This window comes from Acartia tonsa, chromosome 12, assembly GCF_053477335.1.
Source record: "Acartia tonsa isolate MP-2025a chromosome 12, ASM5347733v1, whole genome shotgun sequence".
Taxonomy (NCBI): Eukaryota; Metazoa; Arthropoda; class Copepoda; order Calanoida; family Acartiidae; genus Acartia; species Acartia tonsa.
In genome coordinates this window covers 860119-877211 of record NC_137271.1, presented here as the reverse complement: position 1 = coordinate 877211, position 17093 = coordinate 860119, and the positions used below count along the sequence as shown (strand labels likewise).

Below are 17093 nucleotides of genomic sequence, written 5' to 3'. Positions count from 1 at the left end.
GGAAAAATACAAGACGTCAACGCGAAATGCTTGATTTTTTAAATGGAAATGTACATTATAAGCAAAGCTTTTCTAAATTAAGGGTATGCCTTATTTAATGAAATATATTAAATACTAGCGGATACACCCCTAGAGGCCTCTAGGGGCACTTGAGGAAAGGTTGGACATTAATTTTTAGTTTCAAAAAAATTTTCCCTCCTCCCAAATCTTACCGGGATCTTTATGAAGCTACTCTGTATAGGAGAACCATAGCGGTTTGTGAAATCCTTCACTACAGACAAAAAAAGCTTACTACTTTATATATAATAGGATTATTTTATTTAATTACTTGCTTATTATGAATGTTCTTATCATTATATTATGTTGGATTGTTACATATTTATTTAGATCATCAAATTTATCATCAAAGTATTCCATTTTCATAATTTTGCATATTTTTATAACCATTAAAAAATAATCATAAAATAGGCCATATATCAAAATATTAATTTATATAAAGTAATTTTGATAAAGTTAAACAGTGGCACCGCCTAGCGTTTTATTAGATTTTTAGTTTTTTTCTAGGGGTAATTTCTATTGGGAGCGTGGTGGTAAAGGAGAACCATATCGGTTCAGCAGTTAGCGAGATCCTTTGGTACAAAAAGACAGACACACACACACAGATCCTGTTACTTTTATATAAGAGAATACTAATTCTTATAGTAGCTAGAAAAAAGTTATTGTATTTTGTGATCAATCTATTGGTTTATTGTTTACACAGCAGGCTAGAATTTCATATTTGTTGGCATAACTATGCATTAACATATTCTAGTTAGGTAAATACGTTGATAATTGTATTCTAGAGTGAAAAATACCCGTCAAAGTGCCTTGCGAGTACAGAAACTTACATCAATAATAAAGGCGTAGAGGGGTGGCTAGTTTTTCGTGATTTTGAATTTTACCTATATTATATCATGTTAGTTTTATAATACTGTTTTCTTATACGTTGGCTTATAAACTAGGTTAATTTTTGTTTAATTGGCTCATTAAGTAGAGTGTTTCAACCACTAATCGTAATCTGCAGAAGGGTTAATTTTGTTTATCAACATTGGGGATGTACACCAATTTATCGGCCATTGTCTTATCCCTTTAGATCCTTAATAGAAATAAGAGAAGGGAGTTTCTGTGCTCGCTAGGCACTTAGGGTAAAGCACAAAAATCTTTTTTTTGCGACAAGCAAGCAGCCAGTCTGTTGAATATAAATTTATAAGCTTACTTTTAGTAACTTGATCTAGATTTTCTAAAATGTGTACTTTAATACCGGGGGGGATGGGACATTTGACTGTTTATTTCAAAAGTCCTCAAAGTGTATTTTAAGTTTTTTAAGTTTTTATATTAGTTGGCTTTACAACTTTTAAGACTTTAATGGATTTTTTTTTGATTGGTTGGTTCTTTAAGATGAATGTCAAAACGTTTTAACCTCTAATTGTAATGAGGGGTAATGTTGTGTATCATCTTTGGGGCTGTATATAAATTTATGGCCATTGTATTATCCCTTTTGATCCCTGACTTTAATATGTACATTGATTTTTTAAAATCGAAGCTTTTCTATAATTAGGGTCGGTCCGTCCGTCCGTCCGTACGTCTGTACGTCTGCAACGGATATCTTTTTTCGTTAATTTAGGCATGTTAGAATTGTCCTATCGATTTCAAACAACTATACTGATTTCTAGAACAACAAAGTACAATATTATAAGCGAAGCATCTCTATAATCAAGTCATAAAAATGTAAGTATTTCCATAAACATTATCCTGTATCTTGCAGTTTTTCAACAAATTTACTTTTAATTTTGCTTCGACTCCTATATATTTATATTCTGATTATTCAGTTCTGACACTATACAAGTGTTAATGTCCGTTTGTCCTAACGTTTCAGTGCTTCGTTTTTATGGATGTTGTCATCCTTGTTTATGTAAGACTAGTTTCATTAATTAGAGGAATTGATATATTATTACTGTGATGTTGCACCAGATTTTCATGTACTCTAATAAAGTGATACCTCGCAGATGGCTGAAATAGCCCTTAAAATACCCTATTCTACCTCACCTTCTACTGGATGAACTAACTAACCAATAAATAAGTTCAATAAAAGCAACCTAAATTAACGACAAATAAACCCCTGTCAATATATCCACGTACTCTATATCCATTATTAGAGAAATTAAGAGCATAGCCACTCTACAATAGTTTATGTTTGTTTTTCCGACTGTCTGATTTGTTAAAATTCCTCTATAAGGATATTGTCATACATTTTAGAATATATATGAATGGCTTTTTTGAATATAATAATTATTTTTTTTGTAACTTACATATCATGTTTTGAATATTTTTTTGAACAAAATTATTTGCATATAGTTGAAACTTAATATCATAATGACATGACTTTTTCTGATTGATAAATATTGATTAGGTTGATTCTGGTAGCAATCCTAGTGGCTATATTCCCTTGCATTTGGCTTGTTTAACAGGTAGATAGATAGATAGATATTTGGATGGTTAAATAGATAGATGGATAGATAGATAGATAGATAGATAGATAGATGGATAGATAGATAGATGGATGGATAAATAGATCAATGGATAGATAGATATACAGATATATAAATAGATAGATACATAGATAGATATTTAGATAGACAGATAGATGGATAGATAGATTCATAGAGCAATCCTAGTGGCTATATTCCTTTACATTTGGCTTGTTTGACCGGTAGATGGATAGATAGATAATTGGATAGATAAATAGATAGATGGATAGATAGATTCATAGAGCAATCCTAGTGGCTATATTCCTTTACATTTGGATTGTTTGACAGGTAGATAGATAGATAAATAGATGACTAAATACATAAAGATAGACAGATCATTGATGGATAGATATATAGGTGGATAGATTAATAGATTGATTGATAGATAATTGGAGCTATCCTAGTGGCTATATTCTTTTGCATTTGGCTTGTTTAACAGGTAAATAGATAAATATTTTGATAGATACATAGACAGATGGATTCATAGATAGATGGATAGATACTCAGATAGATGGATAGATACATAGACAGATGGATAGATAGACATATAGGTAGATACATAGACATCTGGATAGATATTTAGATAAATTAATAGATACATAGTCAGATGGAAAGATATATAGACAGATTAATAGATACATAGACAGATGGATAGATTGTTAGATATTTGGATGTATAGATACATAGATAGATAAATAAGTAGATGGCTGTATTCCTTCATAGATGGATAGATAAACAGATAGATATGAGAAATATTTGTAGACAGATTGATAAGTAAATTAATCCTTATAATAAAGTAAAACGATGTTTGTCTGTATCGAAGGATCTTGCTAACCGCTAAACCAATCGGGTTCTCTCTAACAGGGTAGCTTTTCACAGGTCCTGGAAGGTTTAAAAATATTTTGGGTGATGGTACAACCAACCTCCCAAGAGAAATCGATTCTCAACTCTCCCCTCAGAGGCCTTTAGGGGCGTAGCCGCTAGTGGTAGATAAAATGATAGATATAATATAAATGTTTAGGTTATATTGGAGTTGTAGGTTTACTATCTATAATACAAAGTAGAATGATGTCTGTCCGTCCGTCCGTCTGTCCGTCTGTCTGTCCGTCTGAAGCTTAAGTTCTCGGTAACCACTGAACCGATCGGATTCTACTCTTCAGGGTATATACCTATTGGTCCTGCGGTGGTTTTAAGTTATTTTCTTGGGGGGTGGGACACCCCCAACCCCCGCAAAACAAAACAAAAATCCTCCCCCATTTTTTTTTTTTTTTTTTTTTTTTTTTTTTACAAATTTTACGAATTTTATGAATTTTACGAATTTTACGAATTTTACGAATTTTACGAATTTTACGAATTTTACGAAATTTACGAAATACGAAATTTACGAAATTTACGAATTTTACGAATTTCGCGAATTTAATCGCAAAATGTTTTCCTGCTGGGTAGGTGCGAAAATTTGTGATCCGTTCTGCTGGGTAAGTAATAGAAGATGTAATTATACCTCTTGGGGCAAAGCCCCTAGAGGCTAGGGGTGAAGCCACTAGTATATATATATATAGACTTACAAATATTTAGATAATAAATCGATAGATACTGGATATATAAAAGAAAGATTGTCTGATAGACAAATAGATAAACAATATAGATAATGATGGATATAATATAAATGTTTAGGTCATGTTGGAGTTGTAGGTTTACTGCTCTCAAGATCTACAGAACTCCTAAAGGTAAGATTTTCTTTTATGTAGAATTATTAAAAAAATTTGTTTTCTAATTGTCAAAGAGATTTAAAGTATAGTATTGGATATTTTATGTAATAAGAATATTTTCTTGTATTCATTTGAAACTGATTAATATCCGGTGGATTAGAACCGGTACTCAGCAATAAGAAAAACTATGTCAAGCATAGTGTTATATTCAGTTTTCTACGAAAGATTAAAACCTTTCTTTTAGCTTCTTTGTCTTTGGCATCTGGTGGCTAGAAAAATTAGTTTAAAAAATTGAACATTTTATATCCACGGAAAGCTGTTTATAATACGATGCAAGAAATAACCAATCTTTGAAAAACAATACCTTAGACCAAAAAGCAATAAACACAATTATCAAAAACATTAATTATCTAAATTGTTCTTAAATTTCCAGGTTACAGACAATGCAGGAAAAACCTGTCTTCATGTGGCAGCTGCCAGTGGTCATTATGATATGGTTCAGGTATAGTATTATTATTCAGGGGGAATGTAATCCTGACAGATAATGCTTAGTGAAAATTTCCCCTGCACCCACTTCCCCTTTTCTCTCTCCTTACCCACTTCCCTTTAAGACCCTGATTATTATTAAAATTGGTTATTCAATAGATGATAGATAGAAAGAAAGCATATAGAAGCTGAAAGTTTATTATGTTAAAGTTCTGGTATAAACATAAAGTTAGAATAACAGTTTGATTTATAACAAGATGTGTAAAGTCTTCATGAGATTAAAGAGTTCTTAAAAATCAATAATATCATCTTGAACAATATTTTTAAATAAACAAGGATACAATATTACCTATACCTTTTTGTTACAGGAATCTTTATGAAATTAAATCTACAGATTGAAAAACACACTTTAAGAAACATTTCTGAATTCTTAAAAACTATTTAATAAATTTGAAATTTTTTGTTCAGGTTCTAATTGGTCAAGGTGCAGATTTGAACATTGCTGATAAGGAGGGGTGGACAGCCCTCCATTATGCAGCCCAAGCTGGCTATCTTGAGGTATGGATAGATAGTTCCAACCAATTTAGATAGATAGATTGATAGATAATTGGATAGATAGATACCAAGTTGTTACTGTTTTTCAATATGCAATACTAACTGGCTTTCTTGAGGTATGGACAGATAGTTCCAAGCAATTTAGATAGATAGATTGATAGCTAGTTGGATAGATGGATACCAAGTTGTTACTGCCCTTCATTATGCAGCCCAAGCTGGATATCTTGATGTATAGATAGATAGTTTTAGATAGATAGCTAGATTGATAGATAATTGGATAGATAGATACCAAGTTGTTAATGTTCTTTAATATGCAACACTAACTGGCTTTCTTGAGGTATAGATAGATAGACAGATTGATAGCTAGTTGGATAGATAGATACCAAGTTGTTACTGTTCTTTATTATGCAATACAAACTGACTATCTGGAAAATATGGATAAATCAAAGAATAAATAGACAGATTGAAAGAGAGTTTGATAAAAAGGGATGAATTGTTGAATATTGATTGGCTGATTAATGTGTAGATTTATTGATATATTTATAGTTAGATGTATATTTAGATAATTATATAATCAAATTCTACATATTTTTACTATTTTGTTATAATGACAGAATGAGTTATGAACAATTGATAATTATACTTTTTAGAATTAAAACTTTTTTCACAGGTTGCCAAGCTGTTAGTTGAAAGTGGGGCCAGTCCAGAGGACAAAACAAAGGTAGTATTCAACATCTTTTACCATGTAGTTTTTATAATTTGATAATAAATATGAAGTTTCTTAGAACTAGAGTGGAGAAAATGATATCCTGTATCACTCCAAAACTAATTGATATCAAGTGGATTAATACCAGTTCTCAGCCATACTAAAAAAAAGTATGTCTAGCATCATATCATATCCAGTTTTCTATAAATATAAAAATGTACAAACATAAGAATAAAACCAGTTTTTTTAGCCAATACCTTCAGCATCTTGATTCATAATTTTACATAATTGTACAGGCGAGAAATAACTATTAATCCTGTCTTGATTTACTTTGAAAGCTAGAAAATACGAGAGAAAGACAGAGTTGCAGAATTTGAAATGACTTATATTTCAGAATGGAAGAATTCCATTATGGTATGCAGCCAGTGAAGGTCATACTCAAGTATTATACTATCTACTCAGAGAGAGACATGACAGCTATAATCTGCTTGATGACAGGAGGGTAAGTTAATTTATATTCATTGGAAATATAATGATAGACAGATTGACTAATGGATTGATTGGTTAATCAACTTGTTAGAGAAATTGAAAGGTTGCTGAAATATTGATTGATAAATTGATTAATAAATAGTATAAAACATTTATTAATACAATTATCTTTAGATTATTAGATTTATTTATAAATTGATTGATAGATTAATTGTTAGATTGTAGATTAAACAGGTGATTAAGTGATGTATTGGTATATTGATTGATAACTTGATTAAAAAATTGCTTTATAGATTGATTTATGTATAGATTGATTTAAATCTAGGGGTGTTATTATTAGAAGAAAAATATATGGAAAAAATTTAGTAAAGTTAGTAAAATTAACAATAGAGAGATTTATGTAATTTTATATATTTTTGTCATTTTAGTTTATCTTCAACCTGATGGCATGTGGTAAGGGAGCAGCCAACCAACCTATAGAAGATTTTATTACACATTCACCTGCTCCTGTGGATTTGGCAGCCAAGATGTCTGCTATTTATACAGAACTGTCTTTTAAGGTAAGATTTATATTTATATTTAGCTTACACTCATCAATCTAATAATCCAACTTTCTAACACATTCACTTTAATTTATCAATAATTATTCCAATCAAAATATATCCATTTATCAATTATCCAAATCTAATATTGATCCAATATTAATCTGTCTATCAATCCATCTATCATACTTTATTACTTGATCTGATTATCTATCTATTGATCCATCAATTGATCAGTCTATTGATTCCTCTATTAAATATTCTTTTCTACTCATAAACTTATCTATTTAGGAAAAAGAAAGAGCAAGGGATCTTGAGCAGGCCAGTGCATTCTGTGAGAATCTGTGCAATGATTTTGTCTCCATTGCTTCTAGCAGTGAATCTGCAGGTAATATTAAAATAATAAGTTCTTTTATTGAGAACTTATTCTGCCAAGACAAAGCTTTGAGCAGGGTAGACAAAGATTCTTAATCACTAAACCTAAAGAGATCTTTTTATTGAAACCCAATGTTAAATGTTCTCATCCTTGTTCCAGTATTTGTATTAGAGGTTTTTTCATAAAATTTTTTAGGGGCAATCTTTTAAAAAATATTTTCTTTAAAACATATTTTCTTCTATTCAATTAAACTTTTGTAAATAAGGAAGCTGTCATATATAAATACAGGATTTCTGCAAATGTATAGTAATAATTATGCACTAAAAATTAACCCCCTAAAATGTTCCACTAATGCTTTTCTAAAGTTTTATTTGAGAAATAAAAGAGTATTAAGATTTCATGGTCCTATTCTTATCGTCCAAAAAAGTAATAATATGTGTTGAATAAGCTGTTTGATGCTTTGCTGATTAATGGATTTAAGTGTCATTGTTAATTGAAAGAATTAATTAAACTGATATCTTAATGCTCTTTTATATCTAAGATTTAGAAAATATAATTATGTGAGAAATTTTCTAATCAAAATCCAGGATTTTTCATATACCATAGTCTAAACTTTTCCCTGTGTCCCCAGAATCCTGGATTGAGTCAGTGTTGGGTGAGAAATAATATCAATGGAGCATAACATCAAAGCTCCTCAAAATATGCATATTATCTTTATCCAGATAAGGTCATGTCAATGATTTACACTGTAAAAAATTGCCTCAAATATGAATTCTTTAATACAAATTATGACAGATTTGAGACGTCAGAGGTCAGGTGTCAGATTTCAGATGTCAGATTTCTAATGTCAGATATTAGAATAAGGATTTCAGAATTCAGATGTCAGATTTCAGATGTCAGACATCAGATTTCAGATGTCAGAGATCAGATGTCAGAGATCAGATGTCAGATAATAGATATCAGAGATCAGATGTCAGAGATCAGATGTCAGAGATCAGATGTCAGATAATAGATATCAGATGTCATATGTTTAATGTAAGATTTCTAGTTTCTCCAGTTGTTTGTTGTCATTCCCATGTCTGGATCGCATCATGGCCTGTTCCCTTAATTAATTTTGTAGATACTGATTATATATTCATCTAATTTTTATCTAACACAGAAAATAAAAAAATTCAAGGGACAAATGTTATATTACAAATTATAATGAGTTATCAATTTAATAGCTAGAAACTGAACAGCACTTTATTTAGAAACTTGCAGCTTATTATTTGATGAAAATTGTAATTTTTAATGTTTTAACAAAATTTTGCTCATTAAAAATTTAGCGCTAATATTATTATGTTACGCCTTTTTTTTGCAAAAATATAATCAATGAATGCTAAAACTTATTTTTGCTACTTGGTTAAGACAGCCCAGTTGACATGAATGTTGATGGTGGAGGGGGTAACAGAGAGATGACTGGTAACAATAAAATTGAAACAAAACTCAGACACAAACATATTTTCTTCTCTCTTTAATGGATTGGTTTAACCCTGAAATATATACTTATTAAAAAATAATAAAATAAAATTTCCAATTAAAAAAAATAATCAAATTCCTATTTCAGGGATAGACCAATTTTTCACCCTATGTTACTGATTTTTGATAAGATGTAAATAAATAAAGGGATAGCTGCATGAAGTGCATTTAATGAGTTCATGTACTTGAAGTTGTGATAGTAGGATATGATAAATATAGGTTATTCCATGAAGATAAGAAAAGGGAAAATTAACATTAAATTAACCAGTTGGTTTTTGTGTTATGTCAAAAAATGTTTTATTTGTGATGATAAAAGTCACATTTTCATAAAAATTGTTGCAAGCATAAGTTGAAATAATACTGTCTAACATATATTATTTGTATTACAATATATAAAACACAATCAGGGACCACAAAAATAGTCATCAACTAAGATAGACATTTCAGTTGCATAAATCACAAGAATATGATTTTCAAGTCTTCATAATTTGAAAACAATAAGGTAAAAATTCAAATATATACCCTGTAATTGTAGTTTATACAATTGAATAAAAAAAATACACTTCATGCAACAACCCCATTCAAATGAGTGATTAAACATAGGGTGAATTTCTCTTTTGACTCTTTTTCAATCTCTTTCACTTCTCTGTGTGTAGAGCAGAAACTTAAATAGAGTAATGATTTTCTTTTTTGAGTACAATCTTACAGAACAATATTCTAAAAGTGGCTATGTGACATCCAAGCCAATCATAACCAACCACAAAAATACATCAAAAATATTTATCATATAAGAGTTTAAATCCCAACTAAATATTAATTTTACTTATTAATTCAGACATTATTTATTGTTTTTAGCATGTTTTACAATGACATCTAAAGTGAGCAAACATGCTTAAAACAATTTGTAATGTCTAAATAAATATTAAAAAATCATATGTTGTTTGTGAGTAAACCTCTTACATTATTCTTTACTTAATGTATTGAGAACTCTCTGGTAACAATTTTGGTACCTTTACTTTCAAGACAAAAAAAATATGTATTTATATTCTTTTATGAAATACAGTTTGTTGTTGGTAAATTTTAAAGGACAATTTTTAGTTTGGTAAATTTGATATTGTAAATATGCATTTATAAAACACATGTAAATAAACACTGTTTGATTAAAATACAAAAATAATGTAGTAAATTTTTAGCATAAAGTTAAAAGTAGAAAATTAGAATATAAATGTTGTAGAAGATTTAGCCAGCTTTTAGTTTTTAAAATCCTTAGCTTATATCATGTCCAGGGACAGAGGGGACAATGGACTGTTAATTACACTGGTACCCAAAGTTTTATAACCATGTTATCTATTTCATTCACTCAAATGATTTTGGTACTTAATTTTGATTGGTTAATTCACAATTAGTAGTGTCCATGATTTTCAACCAGTGATTTTACTGGTATCTGGGTATCTTGTACACTCTCATTGGGGATTTATTTCAATTTATTGTCTATTGTCTTATCCCTTAATATCCATGCATCTTAATATTAAATAAATTGTTGTTAATCTTGATCATGAAACAATGTCATAACTAAATATTTACTTTCTAAGTGTGGAAAATATGTTGTGTAATAAAATTAGTTGCAAAGGTTTTGCAATCAAAAAGACGACAATTGTAGATAAAGATAATTTAAACTAAATGAATCTATATATTAAAATATTTGTTAGGGCATGATTCTCTTTTGATTTAACTGATCATCTAGATAATCCAGAGCATCATCCACTTGCTATGTGAAGTTAATCTCTAAAACCCCTGGCTATAAGGCTAAGTAACATCCAATAGACAACTAGCCCTTTGATTGCATAGATACAAAAAAAATGTACTACTTTATATATTAGGAGAAGAACATTTTTTGTAAAATTTTAGACTTCTTGACTACTAAATTGATCAAGCCGTTTTTGATATGTTTATAATCACTTACAAAAGTACCAAAAAAGTATTTTAAACTGAAACATTTTTTACAGTGTATACTGTATTTCCACTCTGTTAAACTATTTTGCTATTATTCTATCAACATATATCCTATAACATAAAGTAGTAAGATTTTTTTTGTCTAAAGTTAAAGATCTCAGAAAATATTTGTCTGAATTGTATTTACTTTTCAAGGAAGCTATATAAATGTCTTGGGGTGGTTTTAGGCTATTATCCTGGCCTCCCACGCCCTTCCATAGAGAGTACTTTACGAATAAACTAGATATATGATAAAGTAATAAGGTTTTTTTTTATTGTAGCTTAAGATTTTGACAACCACTGAATCGATTTGGTTCTCCATTTCAGAAAGGCTTTACATAATTCTTGGATTATTAGATTTAAGCTGTTAGATGTTTTAGGCTATTTTCATTTCTTCATCTATCCCTAGCTACAAGGGGCGAAGCAGCTAGTATTATATTATTAGATTAACAGTATATTTAAAATATGTCATCTATGACCACTTTGATTTTATGCTATATTAGTCGACATAAATATAATGTCAACTCAAAGTGCTTAGGCTTAACAGGTTGTTTAAGTGTGAAGAAAGCTTTTAGTTAAGTCAATAATTAAAGATTGTGTTGGGTGGTGGTTTTGGTTATTCTTCAATGTAAATATATAAAAGTAACAGGATCTGTGTGTGTGTACCAAAAGATCTCGCTAACCGCAGAAAAGATACAGTTCTCCCTCACATGGTAGTTTCTGGAAAGGTTCAAAACTACATATTAGAGGAGGGTTCTTAAATTGACAACAAATTTTCCCCTGTCAATATATCCATATATATCTTATATCCATTGGTTTAGTTCTAGTGTTTGTTTGTTAACATGCTTAGCCACTTTTTTTCATAACCAAAACAAACAAATAATTTTGCAAGCGTAGCCTAACTATAATAACTATTATAGACAGCTTTCTGTGGATATTAAAATGGAAATTTATAAGCCGAAAGTCTGGGCTAACAAAACTGTTATTTATTTTATTATTCATGAAAAATTGTCTGTAATAAGATGCTGTAAATAATTTTTCGGTATGGCTGAGAACCGGTTCTTATCCTGCAGATATTAATCAGTCTTGAAGCCATACCAGATATAGGCTTTTTTCTTCATTTGTCAGTAAGTTCATCCAGTAGGAGGGGAGAAGGGGATAGGGTAAAGGGACTGGAGGGGAGTATTGTTATTTTAGCCAGCTGTGAGTATTACTTTATCAGAGTGCATTAAATTCTGGTGCAACATCTAAGTCATAATATATCGATTAATACTAGTAAGGGGGAAAATATTTTTAAGGTATTGAACTATTTTTCCAAAAAGAAAAACATTATAAACAGAATAAATGAATTACCGAATATATCATCATTAGTTATTAGAAATTTAAGAAAATAGATTTTTAATTTTAATATCAGCCAGATAAAAATGAATTTAATAAAATTAAAAGTTTTAATAAATTAAAAATATGTGTAAATAATTTTATTAAAGACAATAATATATTTTAGATAATATATGTATCAGGGAGGTAGAGGACAATTGCTTAGAGATTTAAAGGGATAAGACAATGTCTGATAAATTTATGTACATCCTATAATTAATTATAGGAAGGGGACATTGGGCTGTTTATTGCACTAGTCTCCAAAGTTTTATTAATAAATTTGGGAACTATATCTAATTTTAATTGGTTGGTTCATTACATTGAGTGTCCAAACGTTCCAACTACTAATTGTAATCTTGAGAAGGGGTTATTTTGTGTATCATTACTGGGGATGTACATCAATTTATCGGCCATTGTCTTATCCCTTTAGATCCCTGCACTGTCCTTATACTGTAATGAAAAAAAAAACTTTTATATTTGTGTTATTTTTTTAAAATGAGCTTTTAGACTGCTTGGTAATTTAGAGTTTAGTTTTAGGAATAGATGATTTGTTATTTATCGCATCGTTTTATAGACAGTTTTTCGCGGATATTAAAATGAAAAATCATAATAATAAACAAGTTTTGTTATCCCATAGGGGTTGAAGGCCCAAGATAGCAAAACTGGTGTAAATTTTATGATTTTTATTTTAATAATCATGGAAAATTTTCTGTAATACAATGCGATATTTTTTTAGTATATCTTAGAACCGGTTCTAATCCAGCGGATATTGATCGGTTTCGAAGCCATACTGGAAAAATTAAATAATACTGTAAATAGTTCAAGACATGTTTTATAGATTTTTAAAAGATTTTTTGGATTAAGTTTGAGATACGAAGTAAAGTATTTGTAAGGGAGGGAGGGGACATTGGGCTGTTAATTACACTAGTACCCATAGTTTCATAATCATTTGTTTCTTATCTATTGCTTAAAAACTTTGGGGACTTGATAACCTTGATATCGAGTAGTTTTATCTTATCTACAAAAGGGGTAAATAAATTTATCATCAATGTGCCTTTAAAGTTATTGAAAAAAGGACCAAATTTCGCATTTCAGACTTAATCCTAATTTTTTCAAAGTTTTTTTGTTGAAATTTTTTTATAGTTGATAAAATATACACTTTTTATTGTAATAAAGGTTTTAACTTAACATATACAGCCAGCTATCCATAATTAGTTTTCTTCAGATTTTCTTTTTTATAATTCAAATTTTTTCTTTTTGGGGAAAAATGCATTTGCATGGTCAAGATTTAAGATGTTTTCCAGTATGGCCTTGAAACCGATTAATATTTGCAGGATTAGATCTGGGTTCTGAGCCATACTGAAACATCATATATAGCATCATATTACATGCAATTTTCTACAAATATTAAAATAAAAATACTAAAATTAATACAAGCTTTGCTAACCCTTTAGACCTTTGGGGGTAACAAAACTGGTTTTAATCTTAATAATTTTTTATGTTAATATCCACGGAAAACCGTCTAAAACACAATAGATAAACTATTATGGATAGCATTGTATACATTTTATAAATATAATAGAGGTTTTTTTTTCATGTTTTAAAAAGTGTGATTTTTTAAATTTTGTACTATACCCTACTAAAAAGTTTTTAATGTATTTTTTTTTCAAAATAGGAAAACTATTACAAGCTACTGACAGAAGAAAGATTCCTTTTTTGGACATTTTGATTGAATGCGATCAGAAGACGGTGGTTAGCAATGCAGCGGTGAGTTTATTTACAATAATAACCAATAAAATTACCCCCTTTTTTGGATATTTTGATTGAGTGCGATCAGAAAACGGTGGTTAGCAATGCAGCGGTGAGTTTATTTACAATGATAACCAATAAATTTACCCCCTATTTTGGGACATTTTGATTGAATGCGTCCAGAAGACGGTGGTTAGCAATGCAGCGGTGAGTTTATTTACAATGATAACCAATAAAATTACCCCCTTTTTTGGATATTTTGATTGAGTGCGATCAGAAAACGGTGGTTAGCAATGCAGCGGTGAGTTTATTTACAATGATAACCAATAAAATTACCCCCTTTTTTGGGACATTTTGATTGAATGCGATCAGAAGACGGTGGTCAGCAATGCAGCGGTGAGTTTATTCATACAATTATAACATACAAAATTACCCTTTTTCTGTAGGTTATAATCATTTATTGAATCTAGTATCAACCAACAGAGAGAGAGAGGGGACAATGGGCTGTTTATGGCATTAGTCCCCAATATTTTTAAATTTTCTAATTCGTTGGCATAACAACTTCTGGGACTTGGTTTTTATTGGTTGGTTCATTAAGTTGAATGTTCAAACGATTCAACCACAAATTTTAATCTACAGAAGAGATAATTTTGTTTATAATTATTAAAGATGTACATCAATTTATCGGCAATTATCTTATCCCTTTGAGATCATTTATCAACCGTTCACAATTTAGCAAAAGTACCCATGATTTTGAGGCAAGTTTATAATCAACTTTGGGTACCAGTAGGATTTACTATCCAATGTTATAAAAGTTAACTATATTTCATATTTGGGTATAGTCCCATCCTCGTGAGGGGCGTTTCGTTGTATTTTCACAGTAGCTTTTCTCCTATTTCTAGCCCTTGCGGGACAATCACCTAACCCAATATAACCTAACCTAACCTAAGATAACCTATAAAAGGCTGCTGTAAAATTACGACGAAACGCCACTTAAGGGGCGTTGCCACGAAAGGGACTATACCCGAATATTTTTTTTCAGGTTCAATCGTATTTGAATGAGCTATGGAGAGGGGGAAATGCTTGGGTTGGCAGTGGGATAAGGTATTTATCCATCTATTTATTATTCCTTTATTTTTTCATCTATCTATTATGTCTTTATCTAATTATCTATCTATCTATCTATCTATTAGAATATATATCAACTAGCGTCAAGGCGGCGCTAGTTTCGTAGTATTTGGCAATTTCTTTGGGGAGGGTGGTGGTATCCTACCCCAAAATAGTTTTAAGCCTTCCCAGGATCTATTAGAAGCTACATTTAGAAGGAGAATCGTATCAGTTCAGCGGTTAGCAAGATTCTTTGGTACAAACAAACAGACAGACAGAGATCCTGTTTCTTTATATTTAAGGACTAGCGGTTACGCACCTACAGGGACACTTAGGGCTGGATAGGCAAAGTCGAGCCTTCCCCATTTTAAATTTTAGATTATTTTTTTATTTGAATGCGGAGATACCTTCCCCCCAAACAGTTAAAAACCTTCACTGGACCTATAAGAAGCTTCACTGTAAAGTGGAACCAGATCGGTTGAGCGGTTAGCGACATCCTTCGCTACATACAACAAAACCTTACTGCTTTATATTATATCCATAGACAGGATATAAAGGGTGTTTTAAAAAAAACCAATCGCTTCACTCTTTTCAATATAAACCCTACAGTTTTAGTCAAAAACTAACAAAAAATGACCCAAATCATCTCAAAGCAATGACAATGAGAAAGCACTATTGAATTTTGATTTCTACTAACCTCTCCTGAGCACTACAGCTCGAGTCCTAGCCCTTGTGGAGAATTAAAAATCAACAAATCGTCTTATGTACTTAAAATCTTGTAGAAAGACACCATAATGTTTATAATTTTTGATGGAGCATGTAAAGACCTTTCTATAGACACCTTAACCAGGTTTCTAACACAGTTCTAGCCAATTTGGCATAAAAAAGACAGATCCCTCAAACATTTACACATGTCGGGTCTCTCTAGTTTTTGATGTTTGATAGAAATTTCTTTTTGATGTAAAATGGCTCAGATTGTGTTAAAAACCTGATTAAGGTGTCTATAGAAAGGTCTTTACATGCTCCATCAAAAATTCTAAACATTATGGGTTCTATCTACAAGATTGTAAGCACTTAAGACGGTTTCTTATTCTTTTTTAAAGACAGACCAGTCATGTCTCAATGTTTGATGGGTTTGTCTTTTTGATGCCAAATTGGCAAGGATTGAGTCAGAAATCTGGTTAAGGCGTTTATAGAAAGGTCTTTACATGCTCAATAAAAATTCTAAACATTATGGGGTCTATCTACAAGATTTCATGTACTTTAGACAGTTTATTCTTTTTAAAAGAAGACAATAGTGTCTTAATTTTTAATAAAATGTGCACTTTCCACGTAGAGAAAAATTTTCCACAAGGGCTAGGACTCGAGCTGTAGTGCTCAGAAGAGGTGAGTAGAAATCAAAATTCAATAGTGTTTTCTCATTGTCATTGCTTGGACATAATTTGGGTCATTTTTTGTTAGTTTTGACCAAAACTGAAGGGTTTATATTGAAAAGAGAGAAGCGATTGGTTTTTTTTAGACACCCTTTAACTTAATTGATCTATTTATCTGTGTACCACATATTTTATATTTTTAGAATGATACTATTAGTAACAGCAATGTTTTTCTGTCCCCCAATATGGATATTCTTCTCCTTGCCTATTGACATCAAGTAAGTCTATCTATCTATCCATCTATCTATATATCTATCTATCTATGTTTTTCTGTCTGCCAATATGGATATTCTTCTCCTTGCCTATTGACATCAAGTAAGCTATATATCTATCTATCTATCTATATCTATCTATCTATCTATGTGTTTCTGTGTTTCTGTCCGCCAATATGGATATTCTTCTCCTTGCCTATTGACATCAATTAAGCTATATATTCATCTATCTATATATCTGTCTATCTATCTATCAATATACCTATCTATCTATG

At 30.4% G+C, this 17093-nt stretch overlaps 1 protein-coding gene across 1 annotated transcript in view; it reads left to right on the top strand.

The window, feature by feature from the left end:
* Positions 1-17093, top strand: part of nompC (no mechanoreceptor potential C) — a 98389-nt gene that overhangs the window by 57954 nt on the left and 23342 nt on the right. The window contains exons 27-37 of the mRNA XM_080178214.1: positions 2450-2507; positions 4242-4294; positions 4710-4778; positions 5231-5320; positions 5988-6038; positions 6418-6525; positions 6941-7072; positions 7346-7442; positions 13993-14084; positions 15109-15170; positions 16750-16824. Coding sequence (XP_080034340.1) covers positions 2450-2507; positions 4242-4294; positions 4710-4778; positions 5231-5320; positions 5988-6038; positions 6418-6525; positions 6941-7072; positions 7346-7442; positions 13993-14084; positions 15109-15170; positions 16750-16824 — 887 coding nt within the window. The remainder of the gene's footprint in view (positions 1-2449; positions 2508-4241; positions 4295-4709; positions 4779-5230; positions 5321-5987; positions 6039-6417; positions 6526-6940; positions 7073-7345; positions 7443-13992; positions 14085-15108; positions 15171-16749; positions 16825-17093) is intronic.